The 20,607-nt window shown below is 43.4% G+C and overlaps 1 protein-coding gene across 1 annotated transcript in view; it reads right to left on the reverse strand.

Annotated features, from left to right (window-relative positions):
- The window catches only part of C6 (complement C6), a 66,365-nt gene extending 62,462 nt beyond the window's left edge, over positions 1-3,903 (reverse strand). Inside the window, exons 1-3 of the mRNA XM_066601829.1 lie at positions 3,761-3,903; positions 2,775-2,931; positions 127-271 (exon numbers count right to left, since the gene is read on the reverse strand). Of these exons, the coding sequence (XP_066457926.1) occupies positions 127-271; positions 2,775-2,931; positions 3,761-3,903 (445 nt within the window). The remainder of the gene's footprint in view (positions 1-126; positions 272-2,774; positions 2,932-3,760) is intronic.
- Positions 3,904-20,607: the final 16,704 nt, after the last annotated feature.

Below are 20,607 nucleotides of genomic sequence, written 5' to 3' on the forward strand. Positions count from 1 at the left end.
ACCAACAGCTGTGACAACTTCGAAAACTCTATGGTTTAAGATTGGTGAGCTTTTATATTAGCTTTTAACAGTTTGTATATCACTGCTAGTCTACTTCTATCAGAACAATAACCACATTCATCTTACCGGTGTCACAACGAAACTTTTTGGTGCAGTCGGCTTCTTCGATGTTACAAAGTTTGGTTGGGATACACGGCCTGGAATCAGACAGCTGTCCCGCGCAACTCTGTCCCCCAAACTGAGAGGGACGTAGTAATGATCGAACCCGGAACTGGAAATATAAAGATGAGTTAATGTGCAGGACATGGCGAAAACCAGTCCGTAAATGTAGTACTAGATTGTTTATATGTTCCTCTCGTCTGCTGCTTCGTCTTATTTTGTTCTCAACAAACATATAAAGGAAAAACTTCTAATTCTCATTTCTGCATTCAGTTTTTGCCTTACCTAAAATCCGGCACCGTGTATGTTTCATTGCTGTGGCTGATATGTATAAGGGATCCATGCGAAAACATGTTAGAAGATTCCCTCACTAAGCGCAGGAGATTCTAGCGCCTTACAGGGGGCATATAAAAGGAATGGAGCTGCGTGATTTTTGCATAAGTGGAAAATATGAAAGGTCTGAAGGAGGTCAAGAGGGATGTACTCTTCTGAATCATAATTTTTTTTTTCTGCTTTAAAACTTCATAAAAATTCTGAACTTGACTTGTAATAATGTTGCCATCCACTAGGTGGTGCTGCAACTCCTACCATGTTCAGGTTGAAGGAGAGATAAGACACATTATAAAACTGTCCTGAGCTCAGTGGACTGATTTACAATGTATGCCTTAGCTCTGTTTGTCTGTTGTTTTAAGTTTAGAGTGAAAAACAATCTCAAACTTCTGTGCGAACATTTATTTAGATCAAGAGGAGTGTGTTCCCCTCCCCTCTGCATCTGTATATTATAATTATGTGCCATCCAAACTAGTTTCATTCATTAGCTTAACGAAGTGGGCAAGATATCCCCGAAAGCTTGCTTGCTGTAACATCATGCATTTTTGTTAGCCATTAAAAGGTATAATATTTATAAGATTACTTGTTTTCTCGCACTGAGAACAATCACACATCACAGTCCCAGACACAGAGGCCATGTGCAGCAGTGTGTGTGTACTGCTCAGCAGCGCATCTTGTGTGCAGGAGCAGCAGTAAAGCAGGGCCATGGAGTTCGTGGTGGCAGCCAATGAGTGTGGAGACCTTAATGCTGCCCCCATGCTGAGAGAAGGCAGTGCTTAAGAGATGACCAAAATTGCCCTGATGACCTGGGGGCCAAGGCAGACCATGTGGAAGGTGAGAGAGTCTCCCTTCTTGCAGAGGACTTGGTCCCTGAAAGCCGCTGACAGCATCGTGGATCAGGGATTGAAAGAAAGCTGCAGGAATGGTGTAAGACCGGTCCAACATGACAGTTAGTATGCGTACACAACACAGACCATGACGGATGCTTATGGTCTGGGGGTTATAATTATGCTGGGACTGACACGATGGGAGTTATATGAGGTTCACACAATGGGAATTATGTAAGGTCCACACGATGAGTTATGAGGTTTATTGATGTGATGTTGACTGTGACAGGTACAGGACACTTTGGGGTTAATAGCACTATGCGATATGGTGCATGAGTCTGCAGTGAGGTGGAGCTCCAAAATTTAGGATGCATTCTGGCACTTACGGCGCGTTAGCGATGAGGTAGTGATGCCACAGACCTTGGAGTAATAGTACAGAGTAGAACGTTTGAGTATGGAGTATTACTACTAAGATGTGAGTCACTGGATAGTACGATGTGCCCACTCAACCTGAGGAAGGAGAAAAATGTATCCCCACACCTTCAATGCATTTAACCCGCATGCTGTGGAACACGAAGATGGAGATATCTGTTATTGGTGTGTGACTTGTGGTGTATGTGATTGTTCCCAGCAAGAGAAACCAAGTATCTTGTAGATATGATACCTTTTAATAGCTAACAAAAATACATGATGTTAATGCTAGCTTTCGAACCAACGCAAGGTTCTTCCTCAGAAATGAAATAGATCCGAAGAGGCATGCATATTTATGCACACTTACTAATGACAAGGCACAGACATGATGTGAATAAGTTGTGCTTAAAAGAATATCACAACAGAAATACAAACATCTTTAAATAGTCACCGATAAAGATGTGAAGGTTTTATGGTCCCTGAATTACTGTTAGAGGGTCATCAAATCAGCAGTGTTATCTGTGCTATAGATGTCTCATACTTCCCAGTAACACATTAACCCTCTGTTGAAAGTGTCAAAACTTGTTATACATTTATAGTCCTATGGCTTTGTGATTTGAAATTGCCTTTCCGTATAATAACTTTCAACTACTCCAATACACAGAGAAGGAAGGAAACGATCGTGTACCTCTAGTAGTGACAGTTTTTCATTTAAGCCTGAAGCAGAACTCTGCATAGGTTTGAAAGCTCGCATTAACATCATGTATTTTTGTTAGCCATTAAAAGGTATCATATCTACAAGATTACTTGGTTTCTCTTGCTGGGAACAATCACATTTTGCTCTACTGGCTAACACCGTACCAAACCTTTTTCATTATAACTTGTGGTTTACATAACATTTAAAGTACCCCCTTATGGAGAAAAATGTCACCCTGTCATTCAGTAACATATATTTTTATAAAATGTATTGCCTCTATCCCTGTCTGCCACTGCAGCGCCATCTGGAACCTGTGTCGCACCGCCACCCGCAACCAGTTACAGATATACCTGTTTCTTGAGACACGGATCACAATCAGACCAGGGCCCGAAGTCTCCGAGCTGGCAGTTGATTTGACAGGATTGTTCGTTACAAGATCGACTCTCGAACTTCACGCAAAGCTGCTCACAATTGTTTTTTCGGTAATGTTCATCATAGACGATATTCCTGTGTATAAAATGTATCGTTCACACTACAGTAATTCCTCCTGGTATGCGAGAATATAATACATGGATTTACATGGAATGAAATAGCAAAATTCAGATTTTCAGTACCACTGGGGTAAGGCCACACGTACTAAATCAGGGCCAAGTGGATTACTATAAATGGGTATTAAAATGGATCCCCATCCCCTCTCCACCATTGGCCCACCCATCCACGGTCACCGTGCTCCATCCGTAACAAAAAAAATTAAATACTAATACTGCGCTAACCTTGCAGACTGCTCTCCTTTGTGTGGCTTCTCTGTGGTCTCTGCTCACTTCTGAATTCAATGACCACGTGCCTGACATACATAAGTACATAACCACTTTGGCCAATCACCAGCCTCAACGGATACTGAAACTGGTGATTGGCCGCAGCAGTCACATGCTTAGACAGGCATTTAACTACTGAACCCAGAAGTAAGCAGAGACCATGGTGATCAGGACACACAAGAGGTGAGTATAGCTAATTTATTATTTTTTATGCTCCTCGATAGTTGGATACAGTTGAGAATACAGTTGAAAGTAATGCTGTTGTTAGGATGTCATCTGCTACCAGTGGGCTTGATGTAGATGCATCATTTGTCTTATGGTTAAAGTGACCATGTAGCATAGAAGTAGCCAATAAGGCTCCTCCAGGGAGGGGTCTAGAACCTGTGCAGGCCTCCGTTCTCCAATAAACTTAATTTTTACCATGATAAGGAAATGAGGACTTAGCCCAACCGGTGTGAAAAGGTTGTAGAGAACATTTTCGTAAAATTCCTTTTAAGTTTTAACTTGAAATCTTCACCTACCGAGCTCTACGCTGAGTCCCATGTGCACATGTTTTAGAACAACTTGACCAAGAGGACCAGGGATAATGTTCACAAAAGCATGAAGATGCCTTCCCCACATTGGAGATTAGAAACAAACATACAAGGAAAATGCTGCGATCCATGGATGCTGTGCTGAAAGAAAGAAAAAAGCAAAAATACTAACAGATACTTGTGCAATCTCCATACTGCTATCTAAAGGCGTGCGTACCAATCAGCATTTGAAGAAAACTGGGTTACCGCCCCCAAGGAGCCATAACAATGACTAGTCGGGCAGATATTTCAGAAACTACAACTTTCTAAATAGATCTTTTAGTATCCATACACATAGAGGACCAACAAGGATGGACGTACCATTGACAAAACCCACATAACGGGCCTGGTGGCCCTTGGAGAAATCTGGCTGATTGCTCTCTCTCTCTTATGCTGTACAGAACTTCTCTCTCTGCAGGAACTCCATTGTTAGAGGTTGTTCAGTTTAGAAAACCCATAGTATGCCCCCTATTAGTGAATTCTGAGTTAATATTGGGGCACCTTTATTTAGGTTCCTCATCTCTGGTCCAGAGTGGTTATATAGAGCATTTATCTTTCTGGAGAACCAGTCCTATCCTGTAAAAAAGGTGCCCTGGGGAACAGTTCACCTCCCCAGGATCAGGATTGGCTGACGGGTGTTGTAGTCTCTGGGGAGTCAGGGGCCCAGCTGAAGTCCGGGTCTTCCTCCAAGGGGAACCTGGCATCCACGTCATCCACCCAGCTCTGATCCCTCAAGGTTGGTTTCTTTGCCACCACCTTGTTTCCTGCTGTTTGCAATCGGCACTCCTTCTGGTTCCCAGGCTAGTTTTCACTCTGCCAGGGGCGGGCACCGATCTACAACAAATATCACACCCTGGTTGCCAGGGACGATTTAGCATGTCCCGCCAGCCAAGGGTTTTCCTTTCCAGCTCCCAGGGGGCATAGTGTTAAAACCAACGTTAGCAACAGTATTTAAAGGAACAATACACACAAAACATGTCCATATGCTATGACACCTGTATTACATGGACAACACATGTGAATGGAGACTGTGCAATGCTTCATTTCACCTGTGGGGGCACTGCAGGGAAATTGAATACAGATTTCCCCACAGCTTACCGGTGAATCCTGGGGGTCCCAACAGGGGGACACTTTGTGATCAGTTTATTGTTGCAGGACCCTTCTAACAAGGACAAACTATGCAAACTGGAGAACCCATTTAATAAATAAAGGGTTGGGGTTTAGCCCATGGGTTATGGAAAGAGTGTGAAGGGAGGAACAAACACCCTTCTATCCCGGGTGACAAAACTTCATCCAGGACTCGTGTCCCATGCACCCCTATGTGATAGAGCAGCTGCTTCTGTGCATAGCTGTTCTGGAAGCGACATCCATGATGTATTATAAATATATTAAGTGTAGCTCCACAGTTCACCCCTTAAAAGCCCAAGAATTGGTGCAGAAGCAGGATGGGGCATGTTATAAAGTTGCACCTTGTTTCCCTTTCCTCTGGGGTAACATGTTATATAGCAGCCCTCAGATGTACAATTTAAGGAAATTATAGACCTTACCGTTGTGCCGGCTTCTTCTCTGTATAGGAGCCTCACATCGCCTAAAAGTCCAGGGTTTGTGTTTACACTGGTTAATTTTACACCATTCGCCCCTCCCACGTAAACTGTGGATTGTCAAAATCATTGTCTGTCATTTGTTAACCCTTTCCAATCCACTGTCTGACGTCTAAAGACATTCTGATTGAAGCCTGTGCAGCTCCGATGTTGGAACACGTCCGGTAGGGTATTCTTACTGTAGATTACTGGCCGCTCTGTTGTCGGGGGCCTCTCCAGGATGCCCCACACTGCAGTACTGGCTCTAGCCAGCAGATGGTGCCATTGTATAATGGCAGAAAGAGAAAGCCTCCTAGTAAACGCTCCATCTCTATTGGATTGCAAAGGGTTAAACCCCTTAACCCTTTAGTGACGTGGCCTATTTTGGACCTAAGGACATGACAATATTTGGGGGATTTTCATCTTCACTTTTCAGAAGCGATAACTTTATTTTCACACCGCCATGGCCGTATAAGGGCTTGTTTTTTGCGTGATGAGCTGTAGTTTTTATTGCTACCATATTTTGGGTACATATAACGTTTTGTATAACTTTTTAAAGATTTTTTGGTAGGCCAGAGGGAAAAAAACACCTCAATTCTGAAAGTGTTTTTTTTGTATAGAGTTAATCATTCAGCATGACATGATACATCTTTTCTGCGGGTTAGTATAAAAATAACAATACTAAAATTGTATTTTTTTTTTACATTTTTCCACTTTTTTGGGTAAAATATATATTTTTTGCATTGCTAAGACCCATAACTTTAGTATTTTTCCATTGATCTGTGCAGGAAGCAATCAACTCCATTCTCCCTGCAGTGGCCAGGTTTGGTATTGCAAGTCATTAATTTCAGTGGGAACTTTGCCTGCAATACCAGGCCCGGCCATTGCCCTATTATAGGTGCTTTGTGCACAGGTTCCCTGCAGAAGAAAAGGGGATGTAGTTCCTTCTTGGAAGGAGGTCATCACTACTGTGAAAGTATTGAAATGACCTGTGCTATTTGTTGTTCAGGGGTTAATACAGTTTAGCCCAAATCTCATGAAAGCAGCGTATACTTGACTGCATTTGTTAGTGGGGGCTTGAACGTTTCCTGGAGAACATATTTAGTCATTGTATCTGCATTCCTTACTCTTATCAATGTAGCTAATGTATTAACACATCACATTATGTATTCATTCGTCAGTATTAAACTTTTGCAATGCTACTTCTTTTCTACTGCATTAGGGTGTAACTTAGGGTGCTGTCCCCTGTGATTGGACAACATGGCCAGCCAGCTCCCTTTTGTTGTCAAGGGATTTACATAATTACTGCTTGTTTTATTTATTTTTCTACTTTTGTAATAAAACTCCTATGAGTGAGCTACTTCCCTTCAGAGGAACTCTGGAACAAGACCCAATTGCTCCATGTTGTGTTCTTCTCTGATGCACCGTACAGACAACTGGGCCAACCAGGTTGGTGAGTCTTCGTTACGCCTTGAGTATCACCTAAATTAAGAGATTACTCCAACACTACAAAAGGAGAACGTTGGAATTCCGCTACTACAAAAATACCACTAGTCACAACTTTGAGCTCGACTGCCTCTGGAACTCTGCTCTTCCTGTCTCTACGTCTTTGAAATGACCGTACCCTGTATTGTGCAGAGACTGCTATTGTCATTTTCGCCGCAATTGAAGTCAATTATCAGCCACGCTGTTGGGTTTCCATTGCTGTTAGTAATGTATTGCCAAGCAAAGAGACTTTCGAGTTCCTAGGCCAACCTGCTGCAGACTATGTGGACCCTGCCAGTCCAACCGCTCACATCCTCCCTACATGCATCCTATTGCGGAGTCTTCTGGAACCCAATGATTTTTTCGACATGGCCACCACTGTATCCCTGTTGGGCTAATTACTGCTCTCATTTCCACCCTGACCTGTTTGGCCAATCCCCAGACGTTTCCACACATGTGCCACACTGACATCTTATGTAGCAGAGGGTTCTTTGTAATCATTTGTGATAATTGTGTCTTTGATACGATTATAGAATAGAGATATACTTGTGCATATAGAAGAGAATTATAATTATCATTGTGTCGTGGATCTTCTTCGATGGACTCGGCAGTTTGTAGACGTTAGACCTTAGAATCGCCATACATTTCTGGTAGTGATAATTATGAATCTCTGCCTTTTGCTCGATGGGATTCTGCTGACCAGCTTCTATGGAAAGGACGTATCTGTAACCTTCCTTATCTTCGCTGCTTACTTGACCCGTCCTACATATTTCCCGGATGAGTTCCCGTCTGACGTCCTTAAACTGATCAAGAGGATTTCAAAACAGTTCCAGTAAATGTGAGGAAACATCAAGAACAACAAGCCGAGATATCAGAGCCAGGATTTCTTCAGTTTTACAAACCAGCCCTGAATTTCTATTACACGGCGCCCTCCTTGGGCTCTTTGTGGACACTGCAGTGTTCTCGGAACTTTCACTCACTCATAATGATAATGAAAATAGTAAAAAATACAACGATAACACAAGTAATAACATTCACTAATATGCAGATGAGCAGAAAGTGGATTACACAGTGTACACCATCCTAACAAAAGTAATGGGACCCCTGAGCAAGAATCACAAGTAGTATTTCTTTCAATATGTTACTGGGGCTCCTTTGGCTCTAACAACATTGGATACTCTCCGTGGCATACTTTCTATTAACGTCTGATACACTTTAGTTGGTATTTCCCTCCATCCATCCTGCAAACGTCTTGCAAGTTCTCTTAAAGAAGATGGATGGTCATATTTCCTAACCCAACTTTCCATTTCATTCAGTAGGGTTCAGGTTGGGACTTTGTGTAGCAAGTCCAATCGTAGAACATCCATATAAAAAAAAACAATGTAAAACAGCATTGGATTTGTTACAAGGCACGTTGTCTTGTTGGAAGTATGGCCGACCATTCCCAGAGTATTGTCACATTGTCAGCAGCACATTCTAGATAATAATATCTCCGTTTTCATGGTTCTTGTCACTACAACCAATGGACGGAGGCCATGCCATGTAAAATATCCCTAGACCATAACAGAACCTCTGCTGTACTTAAAGGGGTTGTCCCGCGAAAGCAAGTGGGGGTATACACTTCTGTATGGCCATATTAATGCACTTTGTAATATACATCGTGCATTAATTATGAGCCATACAGAAGTTATTCACTTACCTGTTCCGTTGCTAGCGTCTTTGTCTCCATGGTGCCGTCTAATTTCAGCATCTAATCGCCCGATTAGACGCGCTTGCGCAGTCCGGTCTTCTCCCTGGTGAATGGGGCCGCTCCGCCCCGTCACGTGTGCCGATTCCAGCCAATCAGGAGACTGGAATCGGCAATGGACCGCACAGAGCCCACGGTGCACCATGGGAGAAGACCCACGGTGCATCGTGGGTGAAGATCCCGGCGGCCATCTTGCTAAGGTAAGGAAGAAGTCGCCACAGCGCGGGGATTTGGGTAAGTACTAAACGTTTTTTTTTTTAACACATGCATTGGGTTTGTCTCGCCGAACGGGGGGCCTATTGAAAAAAAAAAAACAGTTTCGGCGCGGGACAACCCCTTTAACTGTTGGCACAACACACTCTGGGAAAAGGCATCCCCCAGGATCCCCCACACCAGGTACAGCCATCTGATGTTCTTGCATTGTTCAACTGTCCAATGCTGACCCTCCGGACCGCTGGAGATGTGAACCACCCATTGGACAGTCGGAGGCTAATTAACTTACGGTGCAGAAAGCCTTTCTGCGGCTTTATCTAGAGATAAGCCACAGTGCACAGAGGTAATGGAGCTGTTTTAACCATCATTCAGTCGCTGATGTGTTGGTATATGGAGTTTCGTAGGTGAAAATGAGCTGACAGCTTTCCGTTAAATGCTGTTATATCCCATCACATCATTTGTAAGAAGGTCTGGGAGTGTTTTTATAAGAGTCTTCGTAAAGTCACCAAGGAGAGCGCGACTAATAGGAGACTGATAGAAAGTTCAGGTAGACTATAAAGCAGAAGGATCCGTAGTGTTGATCCGTCCTCTGCCTACTGCGAACATCACTGCGTGCTAATGTATTCATTAATTATACCGCCGAACACCTTTCCACTCCGTAGACATTTCTGAAATATGAATTAGAAAAGGTTAACAACCCATAGGACATTCAGACGCTCCGTTCTATCATGTCAGTATTGCTCGCACATATTGCCGCGTTATTTTCGTGTCTCCTAGCAACTGTATCCTCTGACTATTCAACAGCAGCGCAAGGACGCGACTCCGCACTTCAATACAAATCACTTTTATGGAATTCTAAAAGCTCAACTTATTTATACGTAACAAAAAAGGCGATTTCTGTTAAATATTTCCCCGGCGAAGAAGAACATCTTTAAAGGGCCATGCACTGCGCAATTCTATGCTGTACTGAAAACGTAGCATGTAGTTTTATTGTTATACACTGATGGGTTGGGGTAGCGGTATCTAAGTTGATGATGAAGTGATGGGGGACGCTCTGGGACGCCTAAACTTGTACAAGCTGTGAGGTGTTATCTGGCCAGCGTGCTCATGGCAAGGCAGCAATAATCATCGGCGTTCGAATGAGGCATGATAGCCGGTGCCAGACGGATGGGGCTTCCATGTTTGAAGTTGTGTGGGCATTTAAATAGAACTGGTCACATCTCTACTGTGCCATAAACTAAGTTATGGTGCTGTTAGGCAAGCTGGCATAACCCCTAGAACTACTGCAAGTCTGACAACCCTTCAAGCACAGTCTTTAATGGGGTGCACACCGATTGATGGGGGCCCCACTTACTACTCGATGGCGGTACATTCAGTTCAACTGCAATTAGTCTTTTGTATCACTTGATCCCCCATATTGCAGCTCCTTATATCACGCTGCTCTTTTCCTGAAACCCTCTCTCTCGAGGGACTAGTCACTCCAAAGGCCATAAGCCATAATTTCACAGTTCATGGACCATATCCTAGTCATGGGCTAGTCCAAAGCTCCTCCGGCCACAGCCTTTCATAGTCCAGCAGTATCCTTGTTAGCTGTAAGGCTGGTTTTGTCTCTGAACTCCCCATCCTCAACATAGGGACTCTGGCTGGCAAAGGCCTCCGCCACTTTCCATGTTGTACTTTGTTTGGCGCATTTTCACAGTCCTTGAGCATTCTCCTGTGCCAAGCAGCATACACACTCTGCTGGCACCCCTAGCTGCACCCACTGCACCCTGAGCTGATGGCACAGCTCTAATTCCTTATATAACAAAGATGGCCACCAGCAAGTCTTGTGAGAGGGTCGGGGGTTTGCACCTGCGAATGAATGTTCGCTCAAATGGTAGTTAAAATGTTCAAATAACTATTCTCATTGGCATGTGAATATTCTCTAATACCTTCACATCACCGCCCTTACACTAGTTTTACTTTTGCCGTTAGTTCTCCCTGTGGTAATCTAAGGCCAGTTCAGAAGATCTTGAGGAGAGATGACATTTGTGGCTATCATATGAACACTAAAACGCTTCGGTGTTATGGTAAGTGGCCAAAGTCTATAATCCACCACAGCTGAAGACCAAAGATACTAGTTCAGAGATATCCCAGAAATGATTACCAATGTTGGTCAGTGACCTTCTTCTAACCAATCTAATCATGAATGGGGTTGTCTGATTTAGAAAACCAAGTTAGCACTTTCTAAATTAGCAGAGAAACCTTTCATATTCATAATCCACTTCAATTATCAACTTTCAAAGTATCACTCTCACTGGAGGAACCATTACAGCTGTTGGGTAGTCATTGGGGTAGCGGCTCCCAACATGGAGGATTCCCCAAGGTGGAATGGGGTCCTTCTAGAATGACGGGCAATAGAGGCCCTGTGGGGAGTAGAAAATGATTACCCTTGGTGCCTCCAACCGCCGGTAACGCTGGAGGGAAGCTCTCCTCCACTCGGGATGGAGTTAGGGCAGTCTCTCGCTCCAGTTTGCTCTGACTCCGGTAATGTCTACTATCACACCTTTGTGACATTAGGGGGTGATGAGAAGTGGACAGCCGATCTGTTATGCTGAAAAACTGCGTTATTCATTGCTTAACAACTCTAATGGAATCCGAGGCACAAGTTACTTGAACAGTTGCAAACAGGTTAAAAACATAACAAAAGTCTTTTGAGTGCGGGCATCCACAGTGCACACAGCGTGAACGCTGTCCCCGTAGTCCGATAGCTAGGGGAGCTGCTAAGTCTCTATGTGCCTGGTAACAAAGTTTGGTAAGCGCCAAATGCTGGTACTCATGCCCTGAACAATTTGTCTACTTTACTTGGTCTTCAGGCTGAGGAACAGGCACAACAGGCCGAGAGTATGTGGCTGGCTGCACCACACCGTGGGAGACAAGTCCGACTGCTGGACAACATCCGGTCTCCACTCAGCTCCCTCTCAACTGGAGACCCTCCACCTTCTCCCGATGTATTTCCTTGGAGGAGAATTGGAGGTCCTGAAACAGGAGACACCGGCACACCAAGCACCACACATGGGGTTACGCTGGCGGCTTCCGCTACACTCTCTTTCTCCGGCTCCCTTCTGGTTTTCAGTACTCCCGTCACATGCTCTTTGCCGCCAATCACAACATCGCAGCATACGGTACAATAAAGGCACTATAACTTTTGGCCAATAGTTGACAGCAAACCTGCGTATGCATGGAGTCCTTATATAATCCTCATTAACAATATATGAACCACAACTTACCATAAATAAAGCTTACCCCCATTATTTCTGTGCAACCCCAGAGCGCTATTCCCCTACACAGCCGTATGTATCTATATATGGGTAGCCTATTGATCTCAACGGGCCCTGTGCAATACTTTTTATCACCTGTGGAGGTGCTGCAGGGAAATTGCTTACTGATTGCTGAGTTCCACTGCAGATTACAGCTGATTGCTGCAGGTCCCCACAATAGGGCACCAGGTGATCAGCTTATTTTCAGGAAATCTGTCTAAGAAAAAAGTAATTTTACAACATAGAGAAAGCCGAAACAGAGAATACTCACATCAACCCAATAAGCTGTGCAGCCTCTGAGCACGGACAGGTGAGGCTATGGTGAAATGAGGTCTGGATCTCTTCATACCCACCTGGCAGTGACCCTACTCATCATATCCTGCCAGTTTCCTGAAGTCAGTGCCAGCAGGGAGCATCAGTACGTGTTTACCTTTCATTGTGCGGCTCCCTTTTCTTGGCTTCCCGTCAGTTTCGGCTCATTGGACTGATCATTCAATTTGCAAACATCATGAAGAAACACAACACTCTGATGTCTCTCAACAATGTTATTGTAAGAGGGTGTCGTGTAGTACATAAATATTTTTGTGTAGCGTACCTTTAAATACTACTGGTAACGTTTGTTTTAATACTATGCTTCCTGGGAGCTATGAAGAATGACCCGTGGCTGGCACAATGCGCCAAATTATCCTCGTCGCCCTGGTATACAGGGTGTGGTATTTATTTTAGGGCAGTCTCCTGGCAGAGTGAGTCAGAATAGAGTCATTGAACGTAGAAAGAGAGTGTTTTTGACGTGCCAACCCCAGGGACTAAGAGTTAGAGAAGTCATACATGTCACTGAGGTTCATCGATTGTATCATCCCAGCGCCCAGGGACAAAAACCAAGCTCTGTGTGAACTTCAATAAACTCATTAAGTTGATGATGGATGTGAGCTCTGTTGCTTCTCGCAATGGTGAGACCGAACCTGAGAACCAAAAGTAGTACTGGTTAACAGCAGTGGGAGACAGGATGGTGTCTGATAGAGCGACTGGAGCTATGTTCTTGAGACCAAAACTTCAGGTAGGTCCCTGACCCTCTAGAGATTCTCCAGAGACTATAACATCTATCAACTGATCCCGATCCTGGAGAGTTGGACTTTGCCCCAGGCCACCTCACATTAATAGTCAAAGGAAGCAGGAATGTTGGTTAGTTGTAGATCCCACTGAGAGATTACTGCTGGAAGCCCCCAAACCAGTGGCTATAGGCAAGAGAAAACATTGCATGGATGCTGATGGTCTTTTCAGAGTCTAGTCACAATCTAACAAGTACATACAGTATGTGAGCAGTGTTAGCTGAAGCTCCTGGGTCGTAATGTAAAACATGTAACCCCCATTCCCTTGTCTACCATGTGCCACTTAGAATACTGGTGTCTTCTTATTTATGGTCTATTGAGGCTCACTGTGGGTCCGTTCAGGCAGACTGATACACTGTACATGTACTGCAATGTATCAGTTTGGAGTCCAGGCTGTTCAGCTCACAGAGCATTGTCTACACTGGGTGCAATTGTATCCACTTCTCAGCTGAGAGCACAACTAGCTACGTATGTACAATGTATCAGTCTGGAGTCGGGCTGTTTAGCTTAAAGAGCATTGTCTACACTGGATACAATTGTATCTACTTCTCAGTTGAGAGCAGGACTAGCTGTGTACAATGTATCAGTCTGGAGCCGGGCTGTTTAGCTCACAGAGCATTGTCTACACTGGATACAATTGTATCTACTTCTCAGCTGAGAGCAGGACTAGCTGTGTACAATGTATCAGTCTGGAGTCCGAGCTGTTTACCTCAGAGAGCATTGTCTACACTGTATACGATTGTATCCACTTCTCAGCTAAGTACAGGACTAGCTATGTACAATTTATCAGTCTGGAGTCTGGGCTGTTTAGCTCACAGAGCATTGTCTACACAGGATACAATTGTATCCATTTCTCAGCTGAGAGCAGGACTAGCTATGTACAATGTATTGGGCGAGTTGCTTAGCTCACAGAGCATTGTCTACATTGGATTTACATAAAATAACTTGAAAAATTCCAAATCCCCAAAACATATGGAGTAGGACAGACATTTAGCACAGGGCTATTATGCAATGATTCTGACACATCATCACAACTATCAGGGCATGACAGGAGTTGTAGTTTCACTACAGCTGAAGAGCTACAGGTTGGAGATATGATGTAGGGTTTCTAGAAAAATGTATTGGTCTACACAGCCCCCTAATGAATGGGCCTTGAAGTTAATAGGACTTAGCCTGCCACGCATGTGCTACATATATAGCAGACACTTCAGTGTACAGAGCTAGTACTGCTCTCAGCTGAAAAATGGATATAATTGTATCAAGTGTAGACAATGCTCTGTGAGCTAAACAGCCCTAACTCCAGACTGATACAATGTACATGTACTGGTTACAATTCTATCCACTTCTCAGCAGAGAGCAGGACTAGCTGTGTACAATGTATCAGTTTAGAGTCAGGGCTGTTTAGCTCACAGAGCATTGTCCACACTGAATACAATTGTATCCATTTCTCAGCTAAGAGCAGGATTAGCTATGTACAATGTATTGGGCAAGTTGCTTAGTTCACAGAGCATTGTGTACATTGGAAAATTCCTTAATCCCCAAAACATATGGAGTAGGACAGACATTTAGCAGAGGGCTATTATGCAATGATTCTGACACATCCTCATGACTATCAGGGCATGACAGGAGTTGTAGTTTCACTACAGCTGGAGAGCTACAGGTTGGAGATATGATGTAGGGTATCTAGATAAATTTATTGGTCTACACAGCCCCCTAATGAATGGGCCTTGAAGTTAATAGGACTTAGCCTGCACCCCTATAGCTATGCTCCTTAAATATAGATGCTACCAGATTCAGATTTAAAAAGCTGTATATTTCATCTGTCCATCTGGTGGGATCAGTAAAGCCCCTCCCCTGAGGAGCAGAAACCTCTGAATTTATCACGTCTACGTTATAGACAGCGTGCAGTCAGTCAGGGGAGGTCACTATGTTAAGCAGCTGTGGCAGGCAGGTCTGTGTACTGAGAGGATCTATGAGCTGTTACCTGCAGTTGCTGAGCTCCGCTGAATGGTGTTCAGGTCTGCTGAATGTTTTAAAGGCCTGATAGCTTAGGTTTGTGCCAAAAAGGTTTTACCATGTGTGTTTTTCTGTACAGCCTATTTGCACTACTCCTAATTCAAGGAAGACATATCCAGGGGGTGTGGCCTATTCATGAAGGGGTACTAAAGGTATCTCTCAAAAATGGGCAAGTATAGGTCGTATATACCTTTTTAAACAAGGAAAATAGGGATAGCTGTTGGCATTTTTTTCCCATTAGGACACACTCCTTTTTACACTAAGCTAAGTCCTTCATGTCCCCCTACTCTACTGAGTGATATTAATTGCAGTGCAGTTACCTCCAGTTTCGTGACTGCAGTTTCGGTACCTCCAGTAATCGCAGGTGACATCTGTTTATGTTTTTCTTCTTTCAAAGCCCACTGCTTTCAACCATAGCGCATCTTTGAATACTCTTCCCATACTGCCACTACCCCCAATACCCCTCTCAGTAACTGCTAATAGTTAATAGTGCCACCTCTGTGGCTCCACAAAATAATAGTACCCTATTTATGACCACTTTTATAGTGCCCCCTCTGTAGCACCTCTTGGTTATAGCTCCCCCCCTGTAGCTCCTCTTAGTTATACACATTCCCTGTGGCCCTTCTTATTTATAATGACCCACCTGTGGCCCCTTTTAGATACAATGCCCCTCTGTAGCCTCTTTTAAATATAGTGCTCCCTCTGTTGCCCCTCTTAGTTATCGTGCTTCTTCTGCGGCTCTTCTTAGTTACACAGACCCTCTGTGGTCCCTCTTAGTTCTGCTTACCTCTTTTTGCAACTCTTACTCATGCCGACCCTGTCTGTGGCCCCTTTTAATTATAGTGTCCCAATGTGACCCCTCAATTACAGTGCACCCCCTCCACTAACTCCTTTCATTAGCAGTATAGGCAGTCATGTAATGACTCTGCTCCTCCCCTGGTTCCCGCTCTCATGATCCCTGCTAGTATACTCTAGAGCTAGGAAAGGTGTGAATCTGTGCTGTGTCTAGCATCAAGTCCCATTAGTGTGTTCACATGGCTGCTTTCACTGCTGAAGAAAGGAGTTAGGGGGGTCTTACATGGTCAGATTCCAATTGCGGAATCCGCAATCGCCAACTGCAGAGAGGATCCGCAGCAAAACGCAGGCATTGAAAGACATGAACTTTCGATTTTTCCTTCACACTCGCGGATACGAATTGCGTATTCTGGGAGTGGAGGGAAAATCGCAGCATGCTCTATTTTGCTATTGTCTCCACTCGGACGACCTCCATTGAAGTCAATAGAGACCATATGCAGTTAACATTGCATATGGGCGCAGGTACCCACATCATCGCTTAGCAGCGGCACGAGAAAGACAAACATTAAAAAAAACACACTTTAGGACATTTATAGTTGTTCTGCGGTCTGAAATGGTTAAAGAGAAGATGTGAAGATGTTCTTAGTGAAGCCCTTGAAGAAAACATTAGGTTTCATCATCTTTGACATCTTCAAAAGTGCACTTCCAGTATATACAATGTTTCTTTCCATTCATCACATGAAAGACTCATCACAGGGACAGGAAGCTACAAGTACCAAGTTTATTGAGACTTTTCACTGAATACAAATTCTTACATTGAATGCACATTCTCATCATAGAAATTCACAGATAGTATCCATAATGTTGTTGTTACACTTACAGTTTGTAGCACACACTTACTTGTTCTTAAAGAAAAGGCACAGCCTTGTTTACCAGACAGACACTCACACTCAAGCGTGAACTCATACTGACGGCTACCCAAAGATTACTCACAGGACAAAGAAATCAAACGTCAATGCAACTCACCACGAAGAGGCCAAGATACAAAGAGTTCTGACTCCAAAATGGGATGCTTTGCAATTACTTCTGTGCGTCCGCTCACGTATCCGCATACGGACAGCTCGAAAGGTTTAATTACTCTTGAGATAACAGCGGTGATAATAATCGAAAATCTACAAACTGTTGGAAATGTATAAACTTTGTATTACGGGTGCTGTCAACTTTTAAAGGGATTGTCTTGGATTGTAAGCTGTTCACCGTTAGGATAGATAGATAGATAGATAGATAGATAGATAGATAGATAGATAGATAGATAGATAGATAGATAGGAGATAGATAGATAGATAGATAGATGGATGGATGGATAGATAGATATGAGATAGATAGATAGATAGATAGATAGATAGATAGATAGATAGATAGATAGATATTAGATAGATAGATAGATAGATAGATAGATATTAGATAGATGGATGGATGGATGGATAGATAGATATGAGATAGATAGATAGATAGATAGATAGATAGATAGATAGATAGATAGATAGATAGATAGATACATAGATAGATAGATAGATAGATAGATAGATAGATAGATGGATAGATGGATGGATGGCTGGCTGGATGGATGGATAGATGGATAGATAGATATGAGATAGATAGATAGATAGAACGGCCTCATTATCAGAGCCCCCGTCTCTCTCACAATTGGTGTTTCCCTCCGTTACCCGGATTGCAACATAAAATCATTTGACAAGTTTGAATCCACATTAGATGGGAAAATTAGATCTAAGCGACTTCCAATAAGGTCTGGTGATTGGTGCTAGACTAGAATTTCACTGCTGACTTGTGGGGTTTTCTCATGCACTGATGTGGGGAGTATACAGAGAATGGCATGATCAAGGAAAAACATCCAATGTAAAGGAATCCTGTGGATGGAAATAACTTATGATCTAAAGGGGTCAGAGGAGGATGTCAGGAATTGTTCTGACCAACAGGCTCATAGTCAGGAGCAGCTGAATACAACACTTGTACTCCAAATAACGTGTCCGAACACACAATTCGCCGTTCCTTAGCATAGATGGGCTATAACAGCAGACAACCAGTTCCAGCGCCATTGTGCCTAAGAAAAACAGAAAGATGACACTCTGGGAGGGGCACAAAAATGGTATCACTGAGCAGCGGAAAAACATCCCCTGGTCAGATGGATGCAGATCTCTGTTGCACTGTGCTGATGGGATGTCAGAATTTGGCGCAAGCAGCATGAATCGATGACCCCTTCCTGTCAGCTGGACAGAACATGTCAGCACCTCCATCTAATAAGCGGCAACTACAAGAAGATTCCTGTCCACAGGGGCCAATATTCCTGCTGAAGGGTTTCATCACCAAGTGAAAGCTACGCCATGACAAATTTCTGCAGTTCTGAACTCAAAGAAGCCCAATGCACTACTAGATGGGTTCTAATAGAGGGGCTGTTCAGGATGGATGATAGATACGGTAGATAGATAGATATGAGATAGATAGATATGAGATAGATAGATAGATAGATAGATAGATAGATAGATCCTGCAACAATAAGCTAACCTATAAGTATATAGAACAGGGTGTGGCATGTGCTGTAGGAGGACACACATGAGCGGTCCCGGTCCCCTATGTTGGCACCCTTTCCCTGATTCCATCCTGTATCTTTGTGCTTCTAGACCCGGTACATTGTGCTACATCTCTGCTGTATCTGCCACTGTCAGACTACAGTTCTGTTGTTGGTTAAATCAAGAATCTAGTTTTCTATTCTAATGTGAAAGAATAGGTACGTATGACGGCACTTCCACCCTCTGCCGGGGAGCGTGCGGTCCTTCTTCAGGCTGACTGTGGATTTTTGGAGAAAGCTAGCTGTTCCAAATATTGATTTAAGCTTCCTCTGCCTGATTTTTGTATTACATATTCGTGTTCATTTATTTTCACGTCTTCCATTTTCATAATGTTAGAGTTATTTTATACCGTGTGGTTTTGGCGCACTCCCTGTACTCGCAGAGCATCCACCATAGGTCCATATTTTAAGGCAGGTTCAACAAGACTCACCTTTTCTTTTAGGATTTTTTTTTTTACATTGTGATTTTCCGTTGGACAAAAATATATTATCATTATTTACAAAAACGACACAAGTGAACTTACAAAACTCAGAACATCGTACTGCATAAAGTATCTTTTTTTCCTGATAGCATTATGAAGGAGATGATGACGATTTTCTCAAACTACAGTCAGTGATATCAAAACGGCAAAATCGGAACGATACAAAAAAGAAATCCAAATTTCAAAAACTGTAAAAAACAAAAATCCACTTTTTTTTTACATACTTTCTAATAAAGTTTGATGATAAAAATGAATGCAAAATATTCAGTAGAGAACCGGTGAAGATGCTTTACTGTAACTATAGTGCCTTAAAGGTCAACTGAGAAACATTCACAAAAATTGTAGGCCACATGTTCTTCTTCATCAAAATCTAACTTTTAAAAAAAATCTTTCTAATGTAATAAAAAAAAATCCCAAAGAACACAAAAGAGCACAGAATAATGAAGTGGGATTTTCTATAGATGATCTTGGCTATCTTCCTTCACTTTATTGGGAGAACTGCAGTACCATAGGGGGCCACTATACAGTGAACGGTGTTTTGAGTCTTCCAGCTGGCCACAGCCCATTCACACTGGTAGATCGGCAGGGCTGCCCTGTGTAACCTGAACCCTGCAGCCAAACAGAGGCTGCAGGGTGACAGTTCTGAACTCCTGGCATCATGGCGCCTAGGATGTGAGCGCTCATGCCAGGATAATAACCAGTCATGCTGCAGCCTCTGATTGGCAGCAGCGGTCAAGTGACTTCCTGTGACAACATCTTCCAACCCAACCAAACCTTACCTGGTGCCATCCTTTATCCTCATTCTGCCACGAATTAGCTTGTTCTTGGGGTGCTTCTGTGGTTTTCCAATATGGCAGAAGCAATTCTTAGGCTACCAGATGCACACTGGGGATTGGTGGCGCATCGGCAGTCTAAGAAATTTCATGATTGGCCAACACTGCTTATGTGAGCAGCAATGGCCAATACAAAAGCAGAATGCAGTGTTTGACTACCAATGCACAGTGTGCATCAAGTAGTACAGGACTGATGCCATCTTGCAACACCACAGAGGGATCCTAAGAACAGGGAGATTGGGGTTCAAAGTACCAAAAGGAAGGCACCAAGTAATAAAACTCCCCATCTCCAATCTGTTTCTGGAAAAGCTGGGTGACAAATTTAACACCCATATCAGATATTTAAAAGGGTATTTCCACAGGATATGGGGATAAAAGTCTGATTAGTGGGTGTCTTACTACTGAGAACCTCACCAATCACCAATCAGGGGACTTGTGTCCTCCTCTTTTCTCCCCTGCACCCCCGCATTGAGGAGGAGTTTAATTGGAGTGGCTGTCCAGCATACACAGTGCTGCTCCATTCATTTTTAAGGGGTGTCCCATCTCAGGTTTTCATAGTCTCGATGGGAAACTCCCTGAGCTGCCGAAAC

Source organism: Eleutherodactylus coqui, chromosome 5 (assembly GCF_035609145.1).
Source record: "Eleutherodactylus coqui strain aEleCoq1 chromosome 5, aEleCoq1.hap1, whole genome shotgun sequence".
NCBI classification, from domain to species: Eukaryota; Metazoa; Chordata; class Amphibia; order Anura; family Eleutherodactylidae; genus Eleutherodactylus; species Eleutherodactylus coqui.